This window comes from Papilio machaon, chromosome 1 (genome assembly GCF_912999745.1).
Source record: "Papilio machaon chromosome 1, ilPapMach1.1, whole genome shotgun sequence".
Lineage (NCBI taxonomy): Eukaryota > Metazoa > Arthropoda > Insecta > Lepidoptera > Papilionidae > Papilio > Papilio machaon.
Window position 1 is genome coordinate 9862422 of NC_059986.1, and position 26069 is coordinate 9888490.

Here is a 26069-nt window from a genome sequence, read left to right on the forward strand (position 1 = left end):
CTGTGCGTCTTCATCCTCTGTAGATTAAACGTAGTCAACGCATCTACAGACGTCTAGGCAAAGGTCACTTCATTATTTTAGCCAATTAAAATGGCTAGTCGTTTTAATTTTAACACAATTTAATGAACACAATGTTTTCATCTTGATTTCAAACAGCGTATACGAAGTCATACCAAATCGTAGCTATTAGAGAATCAGAACGCTAATGAGGCTTGTATATTGATGGGCTAACTTTTATGAGTCGGTATTCGCAGCAGCGTGGAGAAGAGACGCGGCGTCGTAATTAGACTGCGAGATATCAACTAATTGATCAGACAAACTTTGTATCGGATCTCCGATATCTTAAATCAAATATTCTCCTTAAACGCTTGATTGATTAGTTACACTTTATACGAATACTTTTTATTTTGCATTTATTTATTTAAAGGAATCTTACCTCCTGTGTTTTCTCTAAATAACCAATACAGCTGTATAAAAACGTTAATATCAAATTGTCATTTCAAAACGGAAATTAAAATAATGTGAACTGAGATAAATACTTACAAATATAAATTACTTGCATTATAGTACTTTTCAGATATGTTGGCGGCTCTGAACTTCTTGCGAGTCTTTGCGCATAGTGTTGCTAAGACGCCAAACCTGATAGCCTGACAGACCAGCCAGTTTAAACATTTGGTTAGAAAGGCCGGTCACGACAGGCAGTCGACTCTCGGCCACTCTCGTTTACGAAATGTAAAAATCCTAACAAAAGCCGGACAACCCGGACACCGTTTATTTTGACCGGACACGAAATCAAATAGTCTACCTATGTCTGGCTTTTTTCAGATGCCTGGCACGCTAGCTGCGCAGAAAAATTTCGGTGTATCGCGGCTTAGTGGGATGCAGTGGGATGGGGGCACTGCGCAGCGCGCACATCACCTTGGACCGCCATGATATTTGAAAAGAACTATACTTGTTTATATATTCAACAATGTTATGATCAATTGAAAATGTGAAATTAATAAATAAAACAATGTAATAAAAAAATAACAATTTATTTATCAAAATATCCACCACGAAATTGACAACAAAATATACAAATAAACTCAACCATATAAATAATTATCTTATAATTATAATAAATTTATTCCTTTATTAAGTATCTAAAACAAAATTAAATGTTCAAAACATATTTTATGTAATAACATTCTAGTATATATTTTATAATTTATAAAAATTGCAAATAAAAATATTAAAAAAATTATAATGCATCAAAATTATATTGAACCATTGCAATGTCTTCTAATAAAGGGGGCGCGACAATGCCCCCACCAAATCATCTATAAACCGTCTCGTCATCTAATATTTATTAACAACTTTCACCTTATTATCTAATAATTCACTTAAACAACTCTAACATATAAACACCAAATTAAAAAAATCCAACTCCAGTATCACTTGTCTTAGAATTAACAAAAATACATATCTTTGGTGACTTTAAGCTGTGCAGAACAAATCTTTAGAACAATGTGAACTTACCCTAAAAAATTCACAATACAGTGATTAACAAGATTTCCTAACATTAAATAGAGAAAAAGTACAGATTTAGTTCCCTTTCCCTTCCCACTATTCAAGTGAAGGACGGGAAGAGGAAGAAGTGACCGATTTCTCGTTTACCACTTTATAACATTAAAAAAAAATTATGTCGAATAAACTCGAAAACTACTGAATCAATTTAAAAAATCTTAACACCTTTAAAAAGATATTGTATCAAGGAGTAACATAAGCTAGTTTTTATACTTGAATGAAGTCGAGCAAAGCTAGGTGTTGTCAATAGTTTATTATTTAAACTAAGCTAATGTAACTCTCTGTTTGTGCATCAACTGAGAAACTTGTCGCTGCTCAGTAGACAGCGGCTCGCCGCGAAACCTGCGATAACTGTGAGAAAAAGGCAAAAGGCTAATATTATAAACTAGCTTTTACCCGCGACTCCGTCCGCGCGGAATAAAAAATAGAAAACGGGGTAAAAATTATCCTATGTCCGTTTCCTGGTTCTAAGCTACCTGCCCACCAATTTTCAGTCAAATCGATTCAGCCGTTCTTGAGTTATAAATAGTGTAACTAACACGACTCTCTTTTATATATATAGATGCGAATGTATGGATGGATGGATGGATGTTTTTTACAACTCCACAACGGCTGCATGGATCTTGATGAAATTTGGTAAAGATAAAGAACACAGTTTGGATTATAATTTAATTTCAAAATGTAGCTTATTTTTTTTTGTACTCACATGGTATCATAGAAGAGCCTCTGCTCCTTGGACAGCGAGGGCTTGGTCTCCTGCAGCGCGGACTCTATGTCCTCATGCTGCAGCACCACTGTCTCCATACTGCCTCCGTCTTCACTTACCTGTGTACAAAAAAGACTGTAAAACATGTTGTCCCGTTCTTTCACTTTGATAGAATAGAGATAACAATATGTATTTGTACGAAAATGTTTCAATAACCGTGTAGTGTAAAAGGACCTTAAGTCCTAACTTGTTATTACTTTCAAAGTTTAATTTTACTTTATATTGCTACTCATAGTCGCCATTTATCAAGTTCAATCATTAAACTTACGAGGTGTTTCTCCAGCCTGGTGAGCTGAGCTGTGATCAGCAAGGACTTGAGGTCCGCCGCCGAGTAGTCCTCAGTGCGAGCTGCCAGCGACATCAGGTCTACTTCCTCATGGATGATAAAGTCCTTGGCCAATGTCAACAGGATCTCGTGACGATCTGGCTGTTCGTATACAACATATAAAATACTAGCCGTCGCCCGCGACTCCTTACACGCGGCATTAAAAAAAAACTTAAGTAAGCTTATGTGTTCTTTCAGACTATGTTCTATATCTGTGCCAAATTTCATCACTTTTCGTTCAACGGCTGAACTGTTTTCATCCCTCCATCCATCGTAACATTCGCATTTATAATATTAGTAAAATTTTATGGCAATCCCTTTGGTACACCAAAAACTAGATTATTGTTCTGTCCGTAGTGACAAGCCAAACGTTTATCATGTCATATATTAATATAGAGCACACAAAGTAACTGACAAACATGTATAAATACCGAAACGGTAGAGTTAAATTGAGATTACATTTTAGATTATTTCTGAACGCAAGCTAAAAATGTGAATTATAATTTGTGGGCGGAGTGACTTCCCTCCCTTTCTCTACTTTCTCTGCCGGTCCATTGCCCTGTGTGTAAATCTTGTTATTTAATTAAATAAATTATTAATTCCATCCTAGAAGACTTTCTTCTGTTTTTAAACCCAAAAATCTGAGATAGCACTTTAATCATTAACTTTATTTAAGGGCAGTTCATTATTTATATACATGTAAACATAGATGGCGCCACTACTTTATTAAATCGCGCTTGTGTTTTGTTGGCGCTGTGATATGATTAATGATGAATCGTTTTTTTATATCTCAATCTGGTTTTAATATTGAAGTAACACTACAAGTCGAGGCTACGGAGAGAGCTTTCGAGTTAAGTTACTCATAAACGAGGTTTAGGCTAAGTTAATCTGCGCACGCCCACTTCAAGCCCGGTGAAGTTGTTAATGCCTATAGAAGGTAAATCAGAAGTCAGTCACAAGAAAAAAATCGAGTTTTTAAGCTAATTTTATGTTCCAGAGTTTTTACATTGCGTAGTTTCTATTTATAATTGTGAAATTCAAAATAAAAAGTTTTTTTTTAAAGTGAAACGTGTTTAATTCAACTCTTTTATCAGTTCAATCATTCATTCGTTCTTTCATTCATAAATGTATCCATTGCGTTGTACCTGTGTGGGCAGCGGACAGTAGACATGTCGCTGCAGACGTCCAGGTCGCAGCAGCGCAGGGTCTATGAGGTCAGGTCGCGAGGTGGCGGCCAGCACGGGCCCGCGCGCTCCCCCCTCCGCCCCGTCCATACGCGACAGCAGCTGGTTCACCACGCGGTCTGTCACACCCGTAGAGTCGTGTCCGCGTCTGTACCGCGTACCGCACAACTCATTTTAACCCCCTTTCCTTATAACTAAATACAAATAGGAAAGAGAAATATTCTCCTTCTGTGCGTCCCCTCTTCTGTCGATTAAAGGTAGAGAACACATCTGCAATTGCAGATATCTATCATAGGTTGCTTCTCTATTACGACGAGTTCTGATATAAAAAATTAGTTGATATACGCACAAGAAATCGTAAAATAAGAGCAATTCCCTCACTGATTATTGTAAGACTCTGAATGTGACAGAAAGAGATTAAAAGAGCTGCATTTTCCTATAATTATCACCAAGGTAACGTACAAACATGTTGTACTTACAATATATGACTTACTTGGGCGCGAGGCTGTCGAACTCATCGAAGAACAAGATGCACGGTCGCTTCATGTCAGCCCTGAGACATTCATTAATATATTGGAATCTTACTAATATAATAAATGTGAATGTTTCGATGTATGGACGTTTGAAGGTATCTCCGAAACTGCTCAACGGATCTTGATGAAATTTGGCATAAATGTAGAACATAGTCTGGAAGAACACATAGGCTATTTATTACGTTATTTTTAACTCCGTGCGGACAAAGTAGCGGGCGACGGCTAGTAATTGAATAATTGTCAAACTTATTCCTAAGACGTTTAAAAAAAGACTTTTTAAATAAACTAGCTGTCACCCGCGATTAAGTCCACACCGAATTTAAAAAAAAAACTTAATTAGCCTATGTTTTCTTCCAGACTATGATCTACATCTGTGTCAAATTTAATCGAGATACCTTCAATCCATCCATCCATCTAAACATTCGCATTTAAATTATTAGTAAGATTAATAAATCTTTATACTCAAAACAATACAAAATAAACTCTTCCTGACATAGTCTAAGATCCGATATAAAATAATTCTAGTTATTTATACTTGATACAACTCACTTGTCAAACACATCCCTGACAGCTTTCTCGCTCTGTCCTATATATTTAGAGAGCAGCTCGGGACCTTTCACAGTGAGAAGTGTGACATCAGCGAGACGAGCGAGACACGAGCCCACGTGAGACTTGCCCGCGCCCGGGGGTCCGTACAGCAGGATGCCGCACGACTGGGACGGGAACAGTCCGGGGTACTGTCCACCAGGGTGTCATGTGTCATGTGTCATACAGATATCAGTGATAACTACTCGCAAGGTATGACTTAAATCTCATATGATAGAAGTAAATACGACTACTTCTAGAGTCAGAGTGAGATAGGGTAATCTTAATTGGGGCGAAAGAGATAATATGTATTGTAAAATATACATATACAAACACACAAGAGCAGTATGAAAGGTAAAAAAACATTATCTGTGTTAAAAAAGATAAAGAAATTTAAGCTTCAGGTAGTATTTATATAAATAATAGCTTAATTACTAGCTTATGTGTTCTTCCAGACTATGTATCTATGCCAAATTTCATCCAGATATATTAAGCCATTCCAGAGATTTCTAACATCCATCTATCCATCCATCCATCTTTCATATTAATAAGATAAGAATTTTAAGCAAACATGATAAATTCCAATGTAAAGTGAACTCACCATCATAGGCCAGAATATGCATTCAGTGAGTACTTGTTTGACCTCATCCATACCTCCCACTGGACCCCAGATATCAAACCCTTTCGCTTTATCTTCATCCTTTGTGATATCTTCTATTAACCTCGGTTTAAAATCCTCAGATTGAGCTCCTATAGTTGAAAAGTTATTGTATTTAAAAAAAAACATTGTTTTAAACATTAATAAATAAAAACTTGAACTAGATAGATAAAAAATGCTTGCAAATTCTTTGGAAAAATGTAAGCCGATTATTTTAACTTACTTTTTTTCTTAACAGCCTTGAATATTCTTTTATTGAGATAGTCTGTGACATCTCTGACAGTACAGCCGGCGGTGTCCAGCGCCATCTTGATGACGTCATCGTCCTCCACTTCAAATGACGAACGTATTTTGTCATTTATCAAATGCTTGAATAATTCTATTCTGTCCTCCTGTTGAGAGAAACATTTAATAAAAAATACTGTGAAAAGAAGTTAGAACATAGAAAATTCACTCGAAGCGATGAATTTTGTTATCGACTAGTCGCTCGCGACTTCGTCCACACGAAGTAAAAAAATCTTACTAATATTATAAATGCAAAAGTTTAATTCGAAGAAAGTTCATAATCTAGACGAACACATAGAATACTAATTTTATTTTTTATAATTCCGCATCGACGGAATTTCTCTGGATGACCTAGTCTAGTAATAAATTTAGTCTAGGTCACCCAAAGATAGTGTTGCTACCTAACACTGAAATAATTTTTCAAATCGGTCCAGTATTTACGTGGCCTATTCAATGTAAACAAACAATCAAATATTTGATCTTTATATTGTTAAAAATAGACATGTATGTATTTTTTTTAAATAATAATTATGATATGATATGGTACACAATTGGTTGCTAAAAAGATGTGACATTTTGAGCCGTTTCCATCATCTTTTAAACAAGTAAATAAAAGAAGGTTTCATTCACTGGAAGTAGAAAGAAAAAAAAAAAGGATAATTGCCAGCCCTTTGTTTAGAGAATATTTAAAACCCATTAGATTCAACTCACCTGTTCCAACTCCGGTATATCAAATTGTGATGTAAACAATGGCTTGCCGTTGAACTGACGTAATGTGGGATGTAGGGACTTCATGCTGAGTGACGTCATCAACACGCACACTCCAGAGCATGTCTGCAGCAAGTGCTTCATCACTACTGCTAGTCTGATAAATGTTTCAATATTATGTCACAATTAGAGGTTTATGTATATTTAAAATGTTTACAAAGTTTCAGTGTTTTAATCTACATATATAAAAGAAAGTCGTGTTAGTTACACTATTTATAACTCAAGAACGGCTGAATCGATTTGACTGAAAATTGGTGGGCAGGTAGCTTAGAACCAGGAAACGGACATAGGATAATTTTTACCCCGTTTTCTATTTTTTATATTCCGCGCGGACGGAGTCGCGGGTAAAAGCTAGTTTAAAATGCATACAAAGTTTCAGTGTTTAAATTTTTTAAATTTTTGTTGTGAATTTGACAAAATATTGTAGTAAAATGGACATTTTGTCTATGTTCTAAATTACTGTGAATATTAAATTCATTTATAGATATATTTAAAAGTGTTTTTTCAAAAAAGTAAGTCATGACTTCATCGTCATGACGACATCATTTTATACGAACTAGCACTCAAGAAAAAAAAAATACAAGTTACCTTTGATAATATGCTATGTCTTGCGGTGAGCCACCTTCTACATTAGCTGGCACTAATGCATCCAGATCATCACATATAAGTACTGCAGGACTGTGCTCCTGACACATCAGGATAGCTTTACCCAGCACTTCCGGAATATCCTTACGACCTTTTAGTGACCGACAATGCAATATATGTGACCACACTGTCAACTCTTTCTGAACTATGTGACATAAACTTGATTTACCTGTACCATTTAGTCCTGTAAAATATTACAATGGATAAAAAAAATTCAATAACCAGACCAGAAGTCAATTCTACTTGAAGTGTCTCTCAAACTAGCAAAGGTTGATAGTTCTCCGCATTAGTCTGTCTGTTGCAAGGCGAAACAATCAGTTAGTGAAAAAAGAAGTCAGTTAAAAAATTATTATTCATACATATCTTAAAGTATATTAAGTACAGTAATTTAAAACAAATATTGGAACCAAAATAGAGATTATGTAAGCTAATATTGAATATTGAATTCTTCAATAAAATAGCAAGAAAAAAAACTCACCAGTTACAAGCACATTACTCTTTATCTCTGACACACCTTTGAAATTAGCTTCTCTATGTATTTCAAATTGTAAATGTAAGACTATCTTCTCAACCAGACTTTGCACAGATTTTATACTCCTACAGTAATTTTTGTAATCATATTCTAGATTAGAAATAACAGGCTTTGGAAGTGAAAGATCAGAATCGATAAGACATTTCGCTGCTACAGTGCACTGTCTAAATGACTCCGAATTAAGCATTGTGTACTTTATGTTATCCGGTTTAAGTTTAAATTGTATATAACCGGAACTTATTTGTGTATTCTGTTTCACTATATTGTGATTTATAAGAAACTTTTTACCTGAATGCGTATTATCTACGACACATTTTTTAAATTTTTCAATCACATCAATTTCTGTCTCGATTTTATCTGAATATGTAACAATATCTACATGTTCTGGATGATCTACTTTATCACCTATTACGTTAAATATAATTTTAGTACCATTTTCTACATTTATAATAGCGTTTAAAGCTTTCGGTATTAGTACTGTTGGTATATTTATATTGAAAACTTCATGACACAGACTTCTAAAGATGACATTATCAATAGGCACTATTTCCACACAAATCCCATCTATTATACAATTATTATCACTGTCCTCGTCATTATTTTCTTTCAAAATAGATGGTATATGTTCCATAGTAGCTAAAATAACCGTTAAAGTTTTATATTTAACATCAATTAAATCTTCATGCACAAATACTGTATAGGGATGTATAAGGTTCTTTTTACCATCACTATCTATAGGTAAAGCTCTTAGAACTAGCTTTATTGGTACGTTTAAATATGGCTCTAATAGTGCACTATTAATAATGCCTAAATTATTGAATTTTGTATCGGTATCTTTAGGTAGAATTGATGGATATGTGACAGTTTTGTGAAAAGTATTAAATGCATCTATTTTGACAACAACTCGACTATGATTCACGATAATACCAGTTTGTTTTGGTGTAAATATAATAGGCATTGATGTTGATATCCACACTATAGCCTTTTGATTTGCTACAACAAGTCTAAGTTGATCTAGAATTCTCAGTTGTAATACTTCTGCATTGTGCTCCTGAAAATTAAATTTTCATTGTTATGTTTAAGTAAATAAAAAAATTGCAATAAAAAGATTGATAAAATATTAGGTCATTTTGTCAGAATGAATGTTAACAAAAGATAAAGGAGTACACATGTGCAGTGTTTATTCCATTACAAAAATGATAACATCAAGCTAAAAGGAACATTATAGTTTCATCTCTAAAAACTGACATTTATTATGACTGAATATGACATTATATGCATTGTAAATGTGGGTTATCAATGTGTAAAATGTTGATGAGGAAACAATGTATAGTACAATGTTTACACTGAACATAAAGTAATTTATCTTACTAGTATCTCTTGATCATCTGGGCTTTCCGTATCAATAAATAACTCATCCAGAATCTTAACATTGGTGTATGGTGAAACAAAAACCTCACTACCTTCATCCAAACCTACAAGTTTGCAATAAATTGGATTGCAGGCGATGTAACCTTCAGGGATGTTACTACTGAATACCACCCATAAATATATCTGCTTATCTTTTATAAGAACTTGTACACATTGTGACTGAAATCAAAAAAAAGAAGGGTTATTAGCAATATTTATGTAAGAGGTAAAAATCTTTATTACTACTCTTATTATTAAACTTATTTACGTACCTGTTCATTGTTTGTGCTGTACTTTGGACTGATATAAGCAAAACAAGATCTCTCGTAAGTATACGACACTCTAAGTCTTAGGCCGCCTAACATATTGAACCAAAAGCTTGTCACAGTTTTGTATTATTTTATATTTAAATACAAATTAGGCTTACACGAACTGAAGTAAAAAGTGTTTCCAATATAACTTTTATTGTAAATAATCTCGAACTTCAAACACGAAAGGGAAATTACTGACAATGACATGACATTGACATTGATAGATAATTGTAAAACTGCAAAAATCAAAAACGGAAAAAATTATTTTATATTTTACTAGTAGTGTTTTACCAGAAATTGATTATTTCTTAGTTTCTTTAAATTATTAATTATTTTCTCATACAAATATTTTAAAATGTAAAAAAAAATTGAGAAATTAATTTCATCAATTGTTTAATCTCGTGCCATACTAATTAGCCGACTTCAAAAAGAAGGAGGTTATCAATTCGACTGTATTTTTTTTTTTTTTTTTTTTTTTTATGTGTGTTACCGCGAAACTCGGCCCCTGGTGGTCCGATTTTGATAAAAATTATTTTAATCGAAAGGAAGTGCTTGCAGGTGGGTCCCATTTTTTTGTTTTTTTTTTTAAATAACTAGAAGACTAGTAGATTTTGAATATAGCTTCAAAATTTGTTGCGGAAATTAGGGACATTTTTGCTTTCAGCGCTTACGTAGGCTAAACTATAGGACCTACATAAAAATGATGTATGGCGAATTGTAGCTCTTTAAATGTGCTAAATAAAAGTCCGCGATAGCATATATCTATCTTTTATAGTTTTCTCACAATAACCATTTTTTTCTTTAGAAATATTAATTAAATTCATGCCCTATTTCCGACGCTATTATTCAAGTTCAGTATTAACCCTTATGTAAATAAATATGTTCATTATCAAGAGAATTAAATGTAGATTATATTTGCAATTGAAACTATATCATTCTGTCTAATAGTTTAGGAGATATCGTAAGAATAAAATTACGCGGAAACGAAAAATGCTACATCGCGTTACAATGAATAGCACAAATTTGCTTTCTGGGCTTACGTAGGTCAAACTATATGACCTACATTAAAATGATGTATCGAGTAATTATAGATCCTTAAATTTGCTAAATAAAAGTCTCAGGTGGCATATATCTATCATCTATGGATGTCTCACAAAAACCATGTTATTATGAACAAACTTCGATTAAATTGCACACGAAAAACAGCGTCGTAAGCTTACGGCGCTATTATATTATATTCGATATGAATCCTTATCCAAATAAATATGTTTGATGGCTAGAGTATTAAATGCAGATTACATTAGCCTTTAAACTATGTAATTCTGATCAATAGTTTGGAAGATATTAAATTATTAAAAACTACGCGCATTCGAAAAATGCTACTGCGGCGCGCGGCTGGACAAAATTAAAGGCACGCTACGATGTATTAGTTCGTTAATTTTCAATTTGTATACCGATTTTGATAATTATTTCATTGTTTAAAGGATAAGTGGTTATCTGGTGTATTCTAAATTAGTTTTTGAATTGAAGTACACACATATATACACACAATAGGAAAGTCCTTTTCTTTATTTGTCTTATTTATGTCCTTATACGTATTAAGGAAATTTGTAATTAAACTTCAAATTCACTAAAAATTGAGAAATAAAACAAACATTTTAAGAAAAAAAAATAGCCGACTTCAAAACAAAAAAAAAACTATCTCAAACAAAATGCGCTCAAAAGTAACTTAAAAAAACAATTTCAAACAAAATGCACTCAAAAGTAACGTAAAAAAACAATTTCAAACAAAATTCACTCAAAAGTAACATAAAAAAACAATTTCAAACAAAATGCATTCAAAAGTACCATAAAAAACAATCTCAAACAAAATACACTAAAAAGAAACAAAATAATGTCATGAAAACTTCTTTCTTTTTTTCTTCTCTCTTTCAAAAACCCTCTAAACTCTAAAGAAAGTTCTCTTCTTTCTTGTAACATGTCTATATTGTATAATTATTGTTATTTTGGAGTCGGTTTCGGCCTAAGTAGGGACATAAACGTAAGTATGTCTAATACATCTCAAATATAAAATGTCACCTATTTACTTCGGCCGACACCGACTGCGAAATAACAATAATTATACAATATAGACATGTTACAAGAAAGAAGAGAACTTTCTTTAGAGTTTAGAGGGTTTTTGAAAGAGAGAAGAAAAAAAGAAAGAAGTTTTCATGACATTATTTTGTTTCTTTTTAGTGTATTTTGTTTGAGATTGTTTTTTATGGTACTTTTGAATGCATTTTGTTTGAAATTGTTTTTTTATGTTACTTTTGAGTGAATTTTGTTTGAAATTGTTTTTTTACGTTACTTTTGAGTGCATTTTGTTTGAAATTGTTTTTTTAAGTTACTTTTGAGCGCATTTTCTTGTTTAAGTTTTATATTGTAAATGTACTTTCCGTAATTTTCTCTTTTGAATAAATATTTAATTAAAAGACTTTTCAAAAATTATTTTAAGTGTCTAATTTACTTTAGTTTTAACTTACGTTTTGCGTGAAACTGAATGTTTCAGCTGCTTCTTAGTCATTGGCCAATCATATGCCAATAGATTTTTAAAGCAACGGTTTTTGCAGAATGTTCATTTCAGTTGAGTTGAAATAACGTTTGGAAAAAATATTTAGAATATTTTACATTGACAAATAGTGGTAGGGCTATTTAAATTTTATAATTAGCTAAAACTTTACAACAAAACGGCCGCCGCCGTCTAGAAATCGTGAGTATCAATTCTGTATTTAATTTCTAATGATGGGTGATAAACATGTATATCTTCAATTGTTTTGCCACCATTTTTGATCGTTAACTTATCAGTTACAAATATTATGCTTTGTATAACGTCAATAGAACGATAATTATTCATTGATTATGTGATATTCGGTTTTCGATGTTAGAAAGGTGTGTGTACTTTTAGGTACGCAATGGCGCCAACAAGGTTGGCATCAAAGTCGACCGGCGTCAATGAGAATATTAACAGCATCATGAATCAAGGCATCACGACGAGGAGTAAGCAGATGGCTACTCTGAAAACATATAAAGACAATTTGAAAGTTACAAACAAGAGAAAAGCAGATAGTCCCCTGAAAAATATGACTGCAAAGAGAGCAGCCTTTGGGGACATTACAAATGCCTTCAACAAGTCCACAGCAACTAACGACAAAGTTACGGCGCTGAAAAAAGTAACGGTGGAAAGCAAATTGCTCCCAACAGTAAAGGTTAGTAATGCCACATATATTTTTTTATCATATATTTTTGTGGGTACTTGATTATTTAGAATTACATACATCTTTTATATTTATCGACATTACATTTAGGGTTAAATCTCACTTATACATACCTAAATTATGTTAAAAATATTACATCTACAGGTTAATGACCTTTCCCTCCAAAAATTGACAGCATGCAATTTTTTGCATTTAGCATTTGCCAAAATAGATTGATTGAATTTACGTAATACAATGTTCAAAAGGGCCATGTGCTAGATGTTAGTTTCTTTAATAAATGATTTATGAACTGTTTTATCATTATACATGTATTTTAGACAATTTGAGTGGTTCACTACGCTATTAAGCCAGTCTCACACTCATGTTTAGCTTATTCTGTTAATTATCAATTGATGAAAAAACTTGCTTCAACCTCAGGTATTAATTACTATAATTTAAGATTAAAGATTTACCTAGAATTAAAAATAATTACCTTAGGTTTACTGACTAATGTAATGCTAAATTGAAATGTACCAATTTTCAAATGTAGTATACATCTTTGTTACTTAAGATTTTATAAATCATAGTGTTCACCACATTTGAGTTTATCATCTTCATGTTTAAGATGTTTCATTACTTCAACAATTTTATTACTTATTTTATTAAATTTTTGCCAGTTATAAAGTACATATGTAATATGTTGTATGTCAACATATCTACATGCTCATGTGAAAATCAAATTAGCTATTTAAATATACTAAAATTCTATCCTGTATAAAACATTCTTTATAATAAAGTCCACAATCAAAATTATTTTATTTTTCATAATACCTAATACTTATGTAACACACTACAAATAATAATGACATACCTAAATGTATGCAATTTAACTTATATTTTAGAGCATCAAGCCCCAGCCAACTATTGTCAATAACAAAACAACAAAAAGTAAACAAATTCAAAAGGCAGCCACAAATGCTTTGGAATCAATTCAGAAACATTTTACCAAGGATCCACCTAAGCCAGTCGCAACACGGGCAAAAAATGGAATACTGAAGAACATTGAAAGGAAATCTATTGGCAATGAAAACAAAGAACAGAATCAAAGTCAGAACTCTACAAAATCAGGCAGAAGTGATGTGTCTGGAGAGCCTTCCCTGTATGTGACTGCTTTGGAAAATATGTTAGTATTTTCTTTTTTTAACAGTTGTCAACAGTTCTTCTCATCTTCTAGTTTATTCTATTTCAAACAAAGCAATACAACTATTTTATTATACTAAAGCACACTACTACAATATACATTTGACAACCATTTACTACTTCATTAAAAAAATATTAACTAAAATCTAAGTTGATTACATTATAAACAAAATTAAATACAAAACTTCGTATTTTTAAGAACTAACATATATAGAACTGTGTCACATTCTGACTCATTAATTCTGACATTTCCATACACTAAAGCAGTGATTCTCAACCACTGTGCCGCGGCACTTTTGTGTGCCGCCAAATTAGCGTCAAGAAATGTCATATAGATATAATTAATTTTATACAGTTGATAAACTATTTATGCAGTGTGTTGTAGTAAGTAAATAATTTTTATCTTATTCTTTGTCTGCCGCCAAATTTTGAAATTGTTAAATATGTGCCACAACAAAAAAAAGGTTGAGAATCACTGTACTAAAGTATACAACAACAACACCAACATAAATTGTGATTGTTTATCAACACAAGTTATCAATGAAACAAAATTTTATCTGCAATCAATATTGACTCTTATTCTTCTGTTTATATGAATTAAATGTTTAGGTAATTGGACAACATTTTTAAGTTTTACTTTTTAATTTTGAACTTGATACTTCTGGAGCTATAATCATTTACAATTATATTCTTACCAAAATAGATATTAATAAATCTGATGCATATAAGCTTATTGGATGCAGCATCAATGCAAGTTTAAAAAACTGTTAAACTGTTTTTAGGCACGTTATTAGAAATACAAAGTAGTTTATAAATCTCTTTACGATTCTCTAGGGTAGGGGGGGGTAGCTACTCCCCCTTGGCGACACCCATGCAGAGCATTAGCGGGATTAAGAAAATATTACTTGGTGATAGTTAATTTGTACTTTATGAGTACTTTAATCAGAGTATGCATAAGGTATTTCAACAATATGAAAATAATTTACAGAACTCCGTCCGATATAACAAAGGAGGAATACAAGGCTATCAGTGAGAAGCTGAACAAGGTGAACCTCGATGACTCGTTGAACAGGTCGCTGGACGAGGAGCGTGAGGAGCCGCACCGCGTGCCCGAGGGCGTCGCCGACATCGACCGTGAGAACTGGAACGACCCCTTCCAGGTCTCCAACTATGCCATGGACATCTTCAACTATTTGAAGAGTAGGGAGGTAAGCATATAACATAACAAATGTCTTTGATCCGAAAAGGTAGACAGACTTTGACACAGTCCTGGCACATCTCTCGTCTCTTCCACATTCATAAATAAAGGTATACATGCTCATCATTTTGGGGTACTCTTCACACCGCCTTTCTTGAGTCTAGTTGGCAAAATTTCGTCTAGGTCTAATCCCGACCGACACATATATTATAGTTTCATACAAATTTTTTTATAAATGACTTTGGCACAATTGGAAAATAAATTTCAAGGTATCAAGTTGAAATGTTCATAAAAGATATGAGAATGGTCTTGTAATGTATTTTTATTCTAGTTTATACTAGCGTAAGTTTCACAAGTTTAAACTTGAATAATATTATCGTTTATTATTTCAGCGTTTGTTCCCTATTGATGATTACCTACAACGATTGAAAGACATCACTTCGTGGATGAGGGCGCTCCTGGTGGACTGGATGGTGGAGGTGCAGGAGAGCTTCGAACTGAACCACGAGACTCTATACCTGGCTGTCAAGCTGGTGGACCTCTTCCTCACCAGGTCCACAAAGATGAAACCGGAGAGGGAGCATTTGACTAAGGAAGAATTACAACTCTTGGGAGCTTCCGCGCTGTTTATTGCTTCAAAGTTTGATGTAAGAATTTCTATATCTATTTTTTTGACTAGATCTAGTTAGTTTATGCAAAATTCTTATTGGAATTAATAACAAGTTCTTATTCTTATTGGAAGGAAATAGAATAACTGATTGCTATTTGTGAACGAAACGAAGCAAACTTGACGGAAATTATATCTAAAAAATTATTATATTTACAACTTTGTTTTAATATATCTATATATATAAAAGAAAGTCGTGTTAGTTACACTATTTATAACTCAAGATCGGTCGAACTGATTTAGCTGAAATTGATGGGGAGGTAGCTTAGAACTAGGAGACGGACATAGGAACTTTTTTATCTTGTGTGCATTTTTTTTATTCCGCGCGGACGGAGTCGCGGGTAAAAGCTAGTTCCAAATATAAAAGTCTTCATATATAAATAGTAATATCAAACACATATTTTTTTACCAATTAAATAACTGTTGGTTGAAGCTTTGTCTATGTTTTTTTTTTTGTGATCTCCTGACGTGGTTTAGGTCAGTGACTACTCACTTTGACTTAGTACTTTTTAGCTTTGTCTATTTTGTAATGTTTTGATATTGCAGGAGCGCATTCCGCCCACAGTTGATGACTTCCTGTACATCTGTGACGGTGCATACACTCTGGCGCAGCTGCTCAAGATGGAGATCAATATCCTCAGGGTGGTGGACTTTGACCTCGGCATCCCACTCTCCTACAGTTTCCTCAGGAGGTATGCCAGGGTGAGTATATGTACATTTCATATTTAATTTCTTAATGTCCAGTAGAAAGGTCATCTGTCGGGTGCCTTAAAGCAAATATTTGTCAATTTTCATCCTTGTATGAACCTTATGTGTGAAGTCAATTGACTACCACTGGATCAGTGTAGTTTTGGCCTAGTTACCTATAATTTAGGCTAGGTTTCGAGCCTCTCAATGGGTATGTATAGTAAGCTGATGATGAAATAGGAAAAGCCTAATCACCAGACTGGTGCAGTCATGAAAATTATCGTTTCTAAAAATAAATTCTCGTAACCATATCTTCGTTGATTATGTAGGGCCTACAAGAGTAGAGTGAATCTTATCATCTCTCATCTTCAGACCTCATCATCACTTTATCGGGTGGAATCGTGGTCAAGTGCTAGCTTTTTCAATATAAAAAAAAATATGTTGATAATTTGTTTGTAATTAGTTAATTTACTTAGCAACTGTTGTATTTATAAGTTTATTTATTTCCTTGAAGTAACAATTTATGTTGTATGTCGCAGTGTGCGCGCGTTTCAATGCCGACGCTGACGTTGGCTCGGTTCGTGTTGGAGCAATGTCTGCTGGAGTACACTCTGGTGGCGCACTCTGACAGCAAGATGGCCGCCGCTGCGCTCTACATTGCGCTGCGCATCAAATCCCTCGGCTCATGGACACCAGCGCTGCAGTATTACACCGGTAACTATATATGTTAAAAAGAATTCATTGCAGCTCATACATTCTCCTTGTCTCTGATAGTGAAAATTGAAAGTTACCAATCTCCTTTCATCATCAGCTCACTATACGTGTCCACTGAAGAGCTCAGAGCCTACCCTAAGTTAGGGGTGCCGGTTGACTTCACACATATCTTTGAATTCTCAGACATTTGCAGCATCACGATGTTTTCCTTCACAGTAAGAACGTCGGATAAATGTACATATGTATATCGAATCTCGAAAAACATTTGTACATGGCGGGATTCGAATCCATGACCTGCAGATTGCAAGTCAAGTGCTTTATACCTGAACCATCGATGCTATCGGTCGTTTAATCTCCTTTATTGATCGGGAATAATTCTTAGTAGAACAAGAATAAAGTCAACAATAAATTCAGTCACATTATGAGAAAGTTGGTGTTGTATCCATCCATATGATAGATATATTTTGTTCTTTATCCATAATTTTCAGGCTACACTTTGGAGGATATAATGCCGGTGGTGTTGGCGCAGAACGCGACTCTGCACAAGAAGCCCAAGTCTGCGATCAGCACAGTGCGCAACAAATACTCTCACACCACATTCTTTGAAGTAGCCAAACTGCCGCTGGTGGAGGACTGCGCACTCTCCACCAGCTGAGCCGAGTCCCGAGGCACTTTACTGCACAAACTGCTGAGGTGGGTACAAATTACTTAAACATTAGCCTAATTATCTTAGAAAATTAATGTGCACTCACATATTGTATTTATACACTAAGTTACTTTTTATTGGACAGTTTCTAATGATTGAGGAACAATTTGTTAATTATTTTTGTAAATCAGTTGTGTTAAATGTAAGGTGCGACTCGGGCTGAGATTAAACTATTGTTTGATGGATTACGGGAATTTTAATTTAATGAAAATTGTAGTTTTATAACGATCTTGATAATTTAATGTCTCTTTTTTTAGATTTTGTTAGTAAAATGTTATAAATCCTAAATAAAGACTTTCAGAAGTAAGATAGTTTGTAATAGGATTGCATTATATTAAGATTTGTTTAAAAAAAATGGTCTGGCAAAAAGACTTAATCATACAAAATCTCTGTATGGAGAATTTTCTTACTGTTAAAAGTTGATATCGGAAATCTTTCGATATAGTAGTTAATATGAATATAGGTTAGCAATGTTAGTTGAATTAAGACAACTGTGGGGTTGAACACAATCAAAATGACCCCAATTTAACTTATCAATAAAAACGTGAAACGTAATACATTGCCGTTTGCATTTATTTATATTGTAGAACATTGTGTGTTGTGACTGTGTGTTTATATGAATGAATTGTGCCATAAATTGTGGCATCCACCGAATAGACTCGAGGTTTTATCCTTTTAATGAACAATTTAGACCAGTTGGAGAAACAAAGTTTCCATTGACACTAATGTTAAATGTACCAAAAAAAACCAAATCAATAATTCTATAGCTCAGTTAACTCGTGTGTTGCGTTATTTTTACAAATAAAACTCTTTTAAATGCTTGAAACTGTTTTTTTGCAAATGCATAATGTTTCAAATAATCCCGCCTAATATTTATTTAAATCATTTTAAATTATAATATTGAAATTCAAGTTTAAATGTTGAATAATACATACATTGTATAGTTTGGAAAGTTAGTTTTCCTTCGTTCTTCGTCTGAAACATTTAGCGGATAAAAATATATGAAAACAAGATGAATTTAGTTTGAAATGTGTTCAGTTTTGTGTGTGAACGGTTGCGGTGACAGTTTGATATAAAATGTATTGCGGGCAAACTTTGCTAAACATTTTAATTGTAATTATTATTGCTAATGGATTTTTTGTAATAATTTAACGGATTTAATTGATATAATTATTGCGAGAAGATTTCTCTCCGTTGTCTTCTTTGTAATTTATTACATTTTAATAAAGAGTACAAAAAATATTGGAATGTTATAAACGTTGTTCTCTATTTGTAAGTTTTAGAATAATTTCTACTTTTAATATAACTTGTTTATTATTTCATTATATTGTTTGTCGTCTAATATACAAATAGCATTATTAATGTAAACCTTCTCAGGTGTAAATAAAAGTGATTTTGGTTTGGTATTTTGTCTCTAATTTTAAACTAAAACTATGGTTTTTTCCTTTACAGATGCATACAATTTTTTTTTCCATTAAAGGAATATAATTAAATTAATTAAAATCTAAAGATGGATACTAATAAAAATACTGAATAAATCGGTTGAATACAGATTAAAAAAACGTATATTATATGCTTGATGACATATTTGACATTCCATTAGTTGTCACATGTGGCATTGCATTGGTACAAAATACCATACCAATTGGTGTTATCACAGACATTTAAATACCATTTACGAGTTTTATTGGAGAAAATAAAACGAAAGTTACGTCGTAATGTGATTTAATCACATTTTAAATCAATATGGTAATACCAGAAGCGATATTGACAGGCCTCCGACCATTACAAAATAATACCTACATTATAGATATAGGTACGAGTAGGTAGTGGATGAACTACGTTGCCCAATGGAATTAGCTCTGCTGACCTTCAATTTGGGTAGAGAAAGACCTCTAAAGTGAATACAATATCATTGACACTGATAATTTCTACTTAACACTTTTTTTTTCAAAAAAAAAAAAAATTATGAACTTATGAAGGTATTTGAATACAGCTATACTTAGAGAAAAATCATTTACTCTTATTGACCATATTACATATATCATATGGAGATTTTTAAATCATATTCACTTTAGCTCGAATTATATTTAAAAAAAGCTAAGATCACAAGAACTAGGTCCAACCAGCATCGTCCTACATTCACTTTGAATACATTATGTACAAATTAAAATAATACAAATGCGTTATAACAGCTCACATATTAGTGTATCTGAGGTAATACAAAACCCTAAACTTCCCTTCGGACTGTTTAAATCCAACAAGTCGACATTTCATACATCACAATACATACAATACGATTTAAGTTGTATATATTTATATAGTTACCGCCATAAGAATAATAAATAATATGCAAGACAATACATATGTATTGAGGTAGCTTTTGTAATTATTTCAATGGATAATTTTTGCAATTTTTTTTACAATTTCAAAGATCATTTCTAAAAATTGGCACCGTAAAATTTTGAAAATTTACAATAAGTAACTAAAGTTACATAAAAAAAGTTAATTAATGATAACTCCAAAAAAAAAATTATAAAAGATTAACAAAAAACTATTTAACAACTGTAGATCCAATCAAAGTATAAATGATAAACAGACATGAAACATAGAACATGATTCTCTCAGAGACAAGAATAAATCAAAAGTCTGATTTATGTTATGAATTAGATTGACTAAAATTGTTTGTTGGAAAGTATGTCTAAAATTAATCTGATAAAAAATAAAAAATGCGTTTAATTTATTTGAAGTGTTCATAAACCATATAAAAATCTTAATATGTTATTCAGAAACAAAAAAATTCTAAACTATTTTAATGGCAAGTTACTTAGCATATAAAAGGTAGGTTTCAAAAAATCTAAAGAAAACTAGACATAGTGCTTATCGTGGGTACCCTTTGGCTATAATTAGGTGGTGAAATAAATCCATGAAAATTATTTAATTTTGTATTATTTATCATTCTTATGAAATCTACAATAATTTTGATTAATATGAAATATGATTCAATGAATAAAATTTCAAAATCAAATCAAACAAATGCAATGTGGCAACACTACAGTTAGAATTTGGTACAAATACCAAGCATTACGTATTTGGCTATTAACATAAATAATCGCCGTGACAAAAAAAACAAAGACGGTATTTAAACAGGCAGAGATAAATAATTCGAATTTCAAACTTTGATGTAAAATAAAGTGTTGCCACATGAAAAAATAAAAAAACCACAAATCCCTGTAACTTTAAATATTCTATTGTCAAATAGTGGCAAGTTAAATGTGATTATAAAACAAAATTTACAATCGCTACTGCAATGAACACGTGGAGATGTTTAAATTATTAACTACAATTGTTCTTAATCTAATTGTATATACAATATCGCGTTCAATACACGAGAACGTTACTAAATATATTTACATTATAAAGTTTTCCATGCTTTGGCTATCAACGGTGGCATTCGCTCCTCACTACGTTACGTTACTCAAGTTCTACTAGGAACTAAATGTCGTAGACTACACGAATGCACCAAAACTACACGAACCTTAATGCAATGGGCATAAGGTTCATAATGGCTCACTAAAACTATCGGCTCTCGCGACCCCAAAGCGCTTCAATCGAAGCGTCATTTCTATTTGGTTAACAAAAGGCTAAGGGACATGAAAATAACAAAACATTCACATACCAGTACGAACATAAGCCATTTCAAAATTAAATTGTAAATAAAGTTTTAATAGTAACGATATTATGGAAGCCCATGTTTATATTTAAAAATACATTAAAATATTATTTATGTTTTTTTTTTTTAATCCAAATGTTATATAAAATGTCCTGAATGCAAAATGAGATTTAATAATGAATGATAAAAAAAACATGACCAATGTAAAACATAGAGGTAATTAACTCACATACAATCAAAACAAAAAATGAGAGATTGTAAAAAAGATTGCCATAAAATGCAAACGGTTCTATTATTTACAAAGACTAGGCTACATAAACACGTCAATTAGGGATAGACCATAACTTAAATAACTTGAAAAAAAATCCTTATTAAATAAGTAATCAACGGTCAAAACAAATTAACTTTGTTTTATGTCGAAAGTAACGGAACAACAATGTACTGGACATGAACAAATATAACAAACCTTTGTACATAAGACGCGTCTTGTCATACATACTATTAGCTGGGGGTGGCCTTGTGGGTGTCGGGGTCCTGTACCTCGTGCATGGGCTGGTGTCGCGGGGACACGGGCCTGAAGGTGCACTCGAGGTCTGAGTCTGGTGTGCCGGGGGTGCCGGGAGTGCCGGGGGTGGATGGAGTCAGCCTGTCCGTGCACATGCGCTTCGGCAGCGGGGAGTCACCCTCGTCCCAGCGCCGCTTGCCTCCGCCGCCGAGTGCGCTAGGTCTGCTCACCGGGCTCAGAGTCGCCGCACGGATTGCTATAGGTGACAGACTCCGCCGCGTCGTGTACTTCCTAGTCGGAGACGGTGACACTACCGGTGAAAATCTGAAACATAAAACCGTACATAATCCTTTAACGAGTGTATATTTAATATTTTTATCCGACCTTTTTACTGGAAAGGAAAACAACGTGATGCTGCACATATCTGAGAAGAAATTCAATGATATGTGTGAAGTCAACCCACACTTGGCCAGCGTGGTTGACTATGACCTAGTCACCCTTAACTTAGGGTAGACTCCGAGCCCCTCAGTGGAAACGTAGTAAGCTGATGACGATTAATATTTTTACTGAATAATAAAAAAAAAAATAATGAACAATTCAACAAGGAATTCTTGATTGTGTAATAATTTTTCTTCATAAGTACAAGAATCTATTTATACTTATGATTTTTTTGGCTCTGTTGGTTTATTATTATGTAGAGATGTTGGTGAACTGACCTAGCAAGTCGTGTGGGCGAGTGCGCGGCGCCTGCGCCGGCGGCGAGGGCGAGATCCTCGCAGGACTGGCCCATCTGCATGGCGCAGTGCACCTCGCGCTCGTGCGCCACCTCTCGTGTGTTGCTCACATCCGCGCACTCCTCTGCACGCAGTTGGCTCACACGCGGCGTCATGCGCTTCCCCCACACATTCTAAACACACACAACTATGTACAAATACTGAGATACAAAGACCAAAACATCCATTATCTCATGTCCCAAACTTCATAGGTCCGCTGCTCCACCAAAAATTGTTTTTATAGAGAATTTTTACATCGGGTAAAATTCAGTCCATTATAAATGTATAGTATAGGTAGATAAGCAGTAACTCATTATAAATAACTATATAACTTGTCCATTTTAAACAAATACTCACAGACAAATTTATAGGTGCAGAGAGTGGGCTGGAGCTGCCGCTGTGCCGACGCGTACGCGACAGGTTGTTGTTTGAGAACATGCTGAAGAATGACGTACTCCTGTAACAAGCCATATTACTCTCTTATAATAACTAACTATATGACCACATATTGAATATACCGCCACTGCCAGAGGTTTAACACAGTAAACAAAAAGTGCCAGCTGACAGAACAATCATTGCTTATTTTAATATGCATTCATTGTACATTATAGCATCTGGGTATCATCATCAGCTCACTATACGTCCCCACCGAAGGGTTCGGAGCCTACCATAAGATAGGTGACTAGCCCATAGTCGACCTTGCAGGCCCAGTGTGGGTTGGTTGACTTCACACATATCTTTTTTTTTTTTCAATGTTTTTTTTTCAACATCACAATGTTGTCCTTCACTGTAAGATTATAGTAGTCTGGGTATAACACTAGATAATTTAGTAATTCAATGCTCAAATCCTAACAAAAAGATAGTTATAACTAAAGCTTTATTTATGGTTCAACATCAGCTCACTATACGTCCCACCGAGGGGCTCGGAGCCTACTCCAAGTTAGGGGTGACTAGGCCATAATGAACCATGCTGGCCCAGTGCGGGTTGGTTGACTTCACACATATCATTGAATTTCTTCTCAGATATGTGCAGGTGCATGATGTTTTCGCGGTAGGCGTATATATGTATATCGAAAAACACATTGGCACATGGCGGGATTCGAATACAGGACGTATAGATTGCAAGTCAAATTCTTAACCTCTAAACCACCGACGCTCTTTATTTATAGTTAGATAATTACAATTTATTCACTTTACCATATTTTAATATAATGCTGCAGTTAAGTCAAAAACCACTTACAATTCTGATTATTCCTTGACAAAAAGTCAAAACTTGTACACTGTCACTATTAGCACAAATGAAATTAAGCAACTCTTGTAAATGCTGACATAACAAAATGCTTGTAATGATGATCACAATGAACAAAAATTATCTAATAATTATAATTAACAAACAAAATAAATATAAATACTGCATCAACATAAATTTCTATTCAATTCAAAATTATTAATCTATATATATAAAAGAAAGTTGTGTTAGTTACACCATTTATAACTCAAGAACGGCTGAATCGATTTGACTGAAAATTGGTGAGCAGGTAGCTTAGAACCAGGAATAGGACATAGGATAATTTTTACCCCGTTTTCTTTTTTTTTTTTTATTCCGCGCGGACGGAGTCGCGGGTAAAAGCTAGTTTTAAATAAAAATTAAGGCTCGTAAATATAAATATGTGGCCAGTTACATACTAAAAGTGCAAACAAAACACATTCATGTTCCACAAAACACAATAACATGTTGCTATAACCTAAACACCGTATCATATTATGATAATTGTTTATTGCAACATTTACCCAAAGTGTACAAACTTCCAATGGAGTCAAATGCTAAAACCAAAATGTATGGAACAATATTATTTTAACATCAAGTGATAATCCTTATTAGAGAAAAACATTTCTTCTCTTAAATTCTTATAATATTATAAATGCGAATGTTTGGATGGATGGATGTTTGACAATATCTCCAGAACGGCTCAACAGATCTCGATTAAATTTAGCATAGATGTAGATCAGTCTGGAAGAATACATAGGCTATTTATTATGTTTTTTTTAATTCTACGTATTTTGGAAAAGGGGGGTCACTTGTCCAAAATAGTTTGGTGTATCCCTGGTGTAGACTCTCAACAGTGAAAGAATTTTTCAAATCAGTTGAGTAGTTTCAGAGCTTATTCAATACAAATAAACAATCAAATTTTTCCCCTTTAAAATATTAATATAGACTATAGATGTCATTTGTCACATCTCATAAATAATTTTACACATCTAAAATTATAACTTGACCTTTAACCATGACATCTTTTTAAAACGCCGACAAAATAAGTATACACGTATTTCCAGTGTTAAAGAAATTCATATTTATACATATGGTATAAACAATCAAAATTATATTACATAGATAAAATAAATGTCATAAATCATATGGATCATTTTGAAATAGAATTGAAAACTGCTTTGCAAATCAAAACGCTACAAGCCGACAACTGCTCATTAATCTGGATATAAAGAAAATTTTCGTGAATACACTATACGTGGAACGACGCAAAACTATGCGCAAGTATGAAAATTACGACTCAAATATTAAACGTCGCAAACACATAAATCTAGGTATGGGTAAAGCATTTATTAACGACCACAGCAGCTGTCAAAAATACTCAAATTATCGACATTGCAATCCCGTGGGAGGCGAGACTACTATACCTGGGCGCTGTATTCGTTGTGGGTGAAGTGACTGCCGTAGATGCTGCCTCATTGATTAGAGGTGCGCTGCTGCTCCTTTTCAATATGTTAGGTGCATCAACATCCATTATCTAGAGCCAACATTCATTCACTGACGTATTGCCTAGGTATATACATACGGCTTGCCGACACGATTGGCGACGTACTGTTTATGTAACACTGTAAGTGCACTTAGGAAAAATCTAAAATACAAACTACACTACCATAACTACTACATACATATTAAATATTGCGCGTAAATAAAATGATAACATGAGATAAAATTAAAATACGCTACTCGAGAAGCTAAAAAGAGGCTCGAGGCTGACCTGTCAAACCGCCGCAACAGTAACGTTCGAAAATATGAATAGTTGCGTTCAAAATTTTTCGCCGCAGCTCACGCTATCACACCTCCTTGTTACTGATTATT

The 26069-nt window shown here is 33.5% G+C and overlaps 3 protein-coding genes across 5 annotated transcripts; 1 reads left to right on the plus strand and 2 right to left on the minus strand.

The window, feature by feature from the left end:
* Nucleotides 1-1221: 1221 nt before the first annotated feature.
* Nucleotides 1222-9754, minus strand: LOC106719285 (peroxisome biogenesis factor 1). Of its 3 annotated transcripts, XM_014513595.2 has the most exons (13): nucleotides 9530-9754; nucleotides 9219-9437; nucleotides 7794-8898; nucleotides 7259-7499; nucleotides 6614-6767; nucleotides 5841-6009; nucleotides 5561-5709; nucleotides 4924-5111; nucleotides 4335-4394; nucleotides 3803-3989; nucleotides 2601-2759; nucleotides 2273-2391; nucleotides 1222-1917 (listed from the first exon to the last, which is right to left on the minus strand). In XM_014513595.2, exons 1-13 carry the CDS (start codon nucleotides 9620-9622, stop codon nucleotides 1830-1832), a joined length of 2931 nt encoding a protein of 976 aa, XP_014369081.2. In that variant the 5' UTR covers nucleotides 9623-9754; the 3' UTR covers nucleotides 1222-1829. The 3 variants fall into 3 exon arrangements, with proteins under 3 accessions (XP_014369081.2, XP_045536558.1, XP_045536586.1); XM_045680602.1 differs by lacking the exons at nucleotides 1222-1917; nucleotides 2273-2391; nucleotides 2601-2759 and having other exon boundaries at nucleotides 3909-3989; nucleotides 4321-4394; XM_045680630.1 differs by lacking the exons at nucleotides 1222-1917; nucleotides 2273-2391; nucleotides 2601-2759; nucleotides 3803-3989 and adding an exon at nucleotides 4013-4035 and having other exon boundaries at nucleotides 4321-4394.
* A 2380-nt stretch (nucleotides 9755-12134) lies between these two features.
* Nucleotides 12135-18163, plus strand: LOC106719246 (G2/mitotic-specific cyclin-B3). The gene is made up of 8 exons (XM_045677973.1): nucleotides 12135-12320; nucleotides 12516-12816; nucleotides 13707-13987; nucleotides 14993-15212; nucleotides 15595-15849; nucleotides 16416-16571; nucleotides 17096-17270; nucleotides 17759-18163. Exons 2-8 carry the CDS (start codon nucleotides 12523-12525, stop codon nucleotides 17923-17925), a joined length of 1548 nt encoding a protein of 515 aa, XP_045533929.1. The 5' UTR covers nucleotides 12135-12320; nucleotides 12516-12522; the 3' UTR covers nucleotides 17926-18163.
* A 3873-nt stretch (nucleotides 18164-22036) lies between these two features.
* On the minus strand, nucleotides 22037-25977 carry LOC106719253 (P2R1A-PPP2R2A-interacting phosphatase regulator 1). Its single transcript, XM_014513540.2, has 4 exons — nucleotides 25622-25977; nucleotides 23285-23384; nucleotides 22871-23061; nucleotides 22037-22478 (listed from the first exon to the last, which is right to left on the minus strand). The coding sequence occupies exons 1-4, from the start codon at nucleotides 25726-25728 to the stop codon at nucleotides 22151-22153; spliced, it is 726 nt and encodes a 241-aa protein (XP_014369026.2). The 5' UTR covers nucleotides 25729-25977; the 3' UTR covers nucleotides 22037-22150.
* Between the last annotated feature and the right edge of the window lie 92 nt (nucleotides 25978-26069).

Bases quoted from the DNA above. Each gene is read 5' to 3' on its own strand.
- LOC106719246 (XM_045677973.1), top strand. From the start codon at position 12,523: ATGGCGCCAACAAGGTTGGCATCAAAGTCGACCGGCGTCAATGAGAAT. The intron at 15,850-16,415 runs GTAAGAATTTCT...TTGATATTGCAG, and splicing joins TTATTGCTTCAAAGTTTGAT to GAGCGCATTCCGCCCACAGT. The intron at 16,572-17,095 runs GTGAGTATATGT...TGTATGTCGCAG, and splicing joins TCCTCAGGAGGTATGCCAGG to TGTGCGCGCGTTTCAATGCC.
- LOC106719285 (XM_014513595.2), bottom strand. From the start codon at position 9,622: ATGTTAGGCGGCCTAAGACTTAGAGTGTCGTATACTTACGAGAGATCT. The intron at 2,760-3,802 runs GTACAACGCAAT...GTATACGAACAG, and splicing joins ACTGTCCGCTGCCCACACAG to CCAGATCGTCACGAGATCCT. The intron at 2,392-2,600 runs GTAAGTTTAATG...TTTTGTACACAG, and splicing joins CCAGGCTGGAGAAACACCTC to GTAAGTGAAGACGGAGGCAG.
- LOC106719253 (XM_014513540.2), bottom strand. From the start codon at position 25,728: ATGGATGTTGATGCACCTAACATATTGAAAAGGAGCAGCAGCGCACCT. The intron at 23,385-25,621 runs GTATAGTAGTCT...GGCTTGTTACAG, and splicing joins ACAACGAATACAGCGCCCAG to GAGTACGTCATTCTTCAGCA. The intron at 23,062-23,284 runs GTGAGTATTTGT...GTGTGTGTTTAG, and splicing joins CTGCACCTATAAATTTGTCT to AATGTGTGGGGGAAGCGCAT.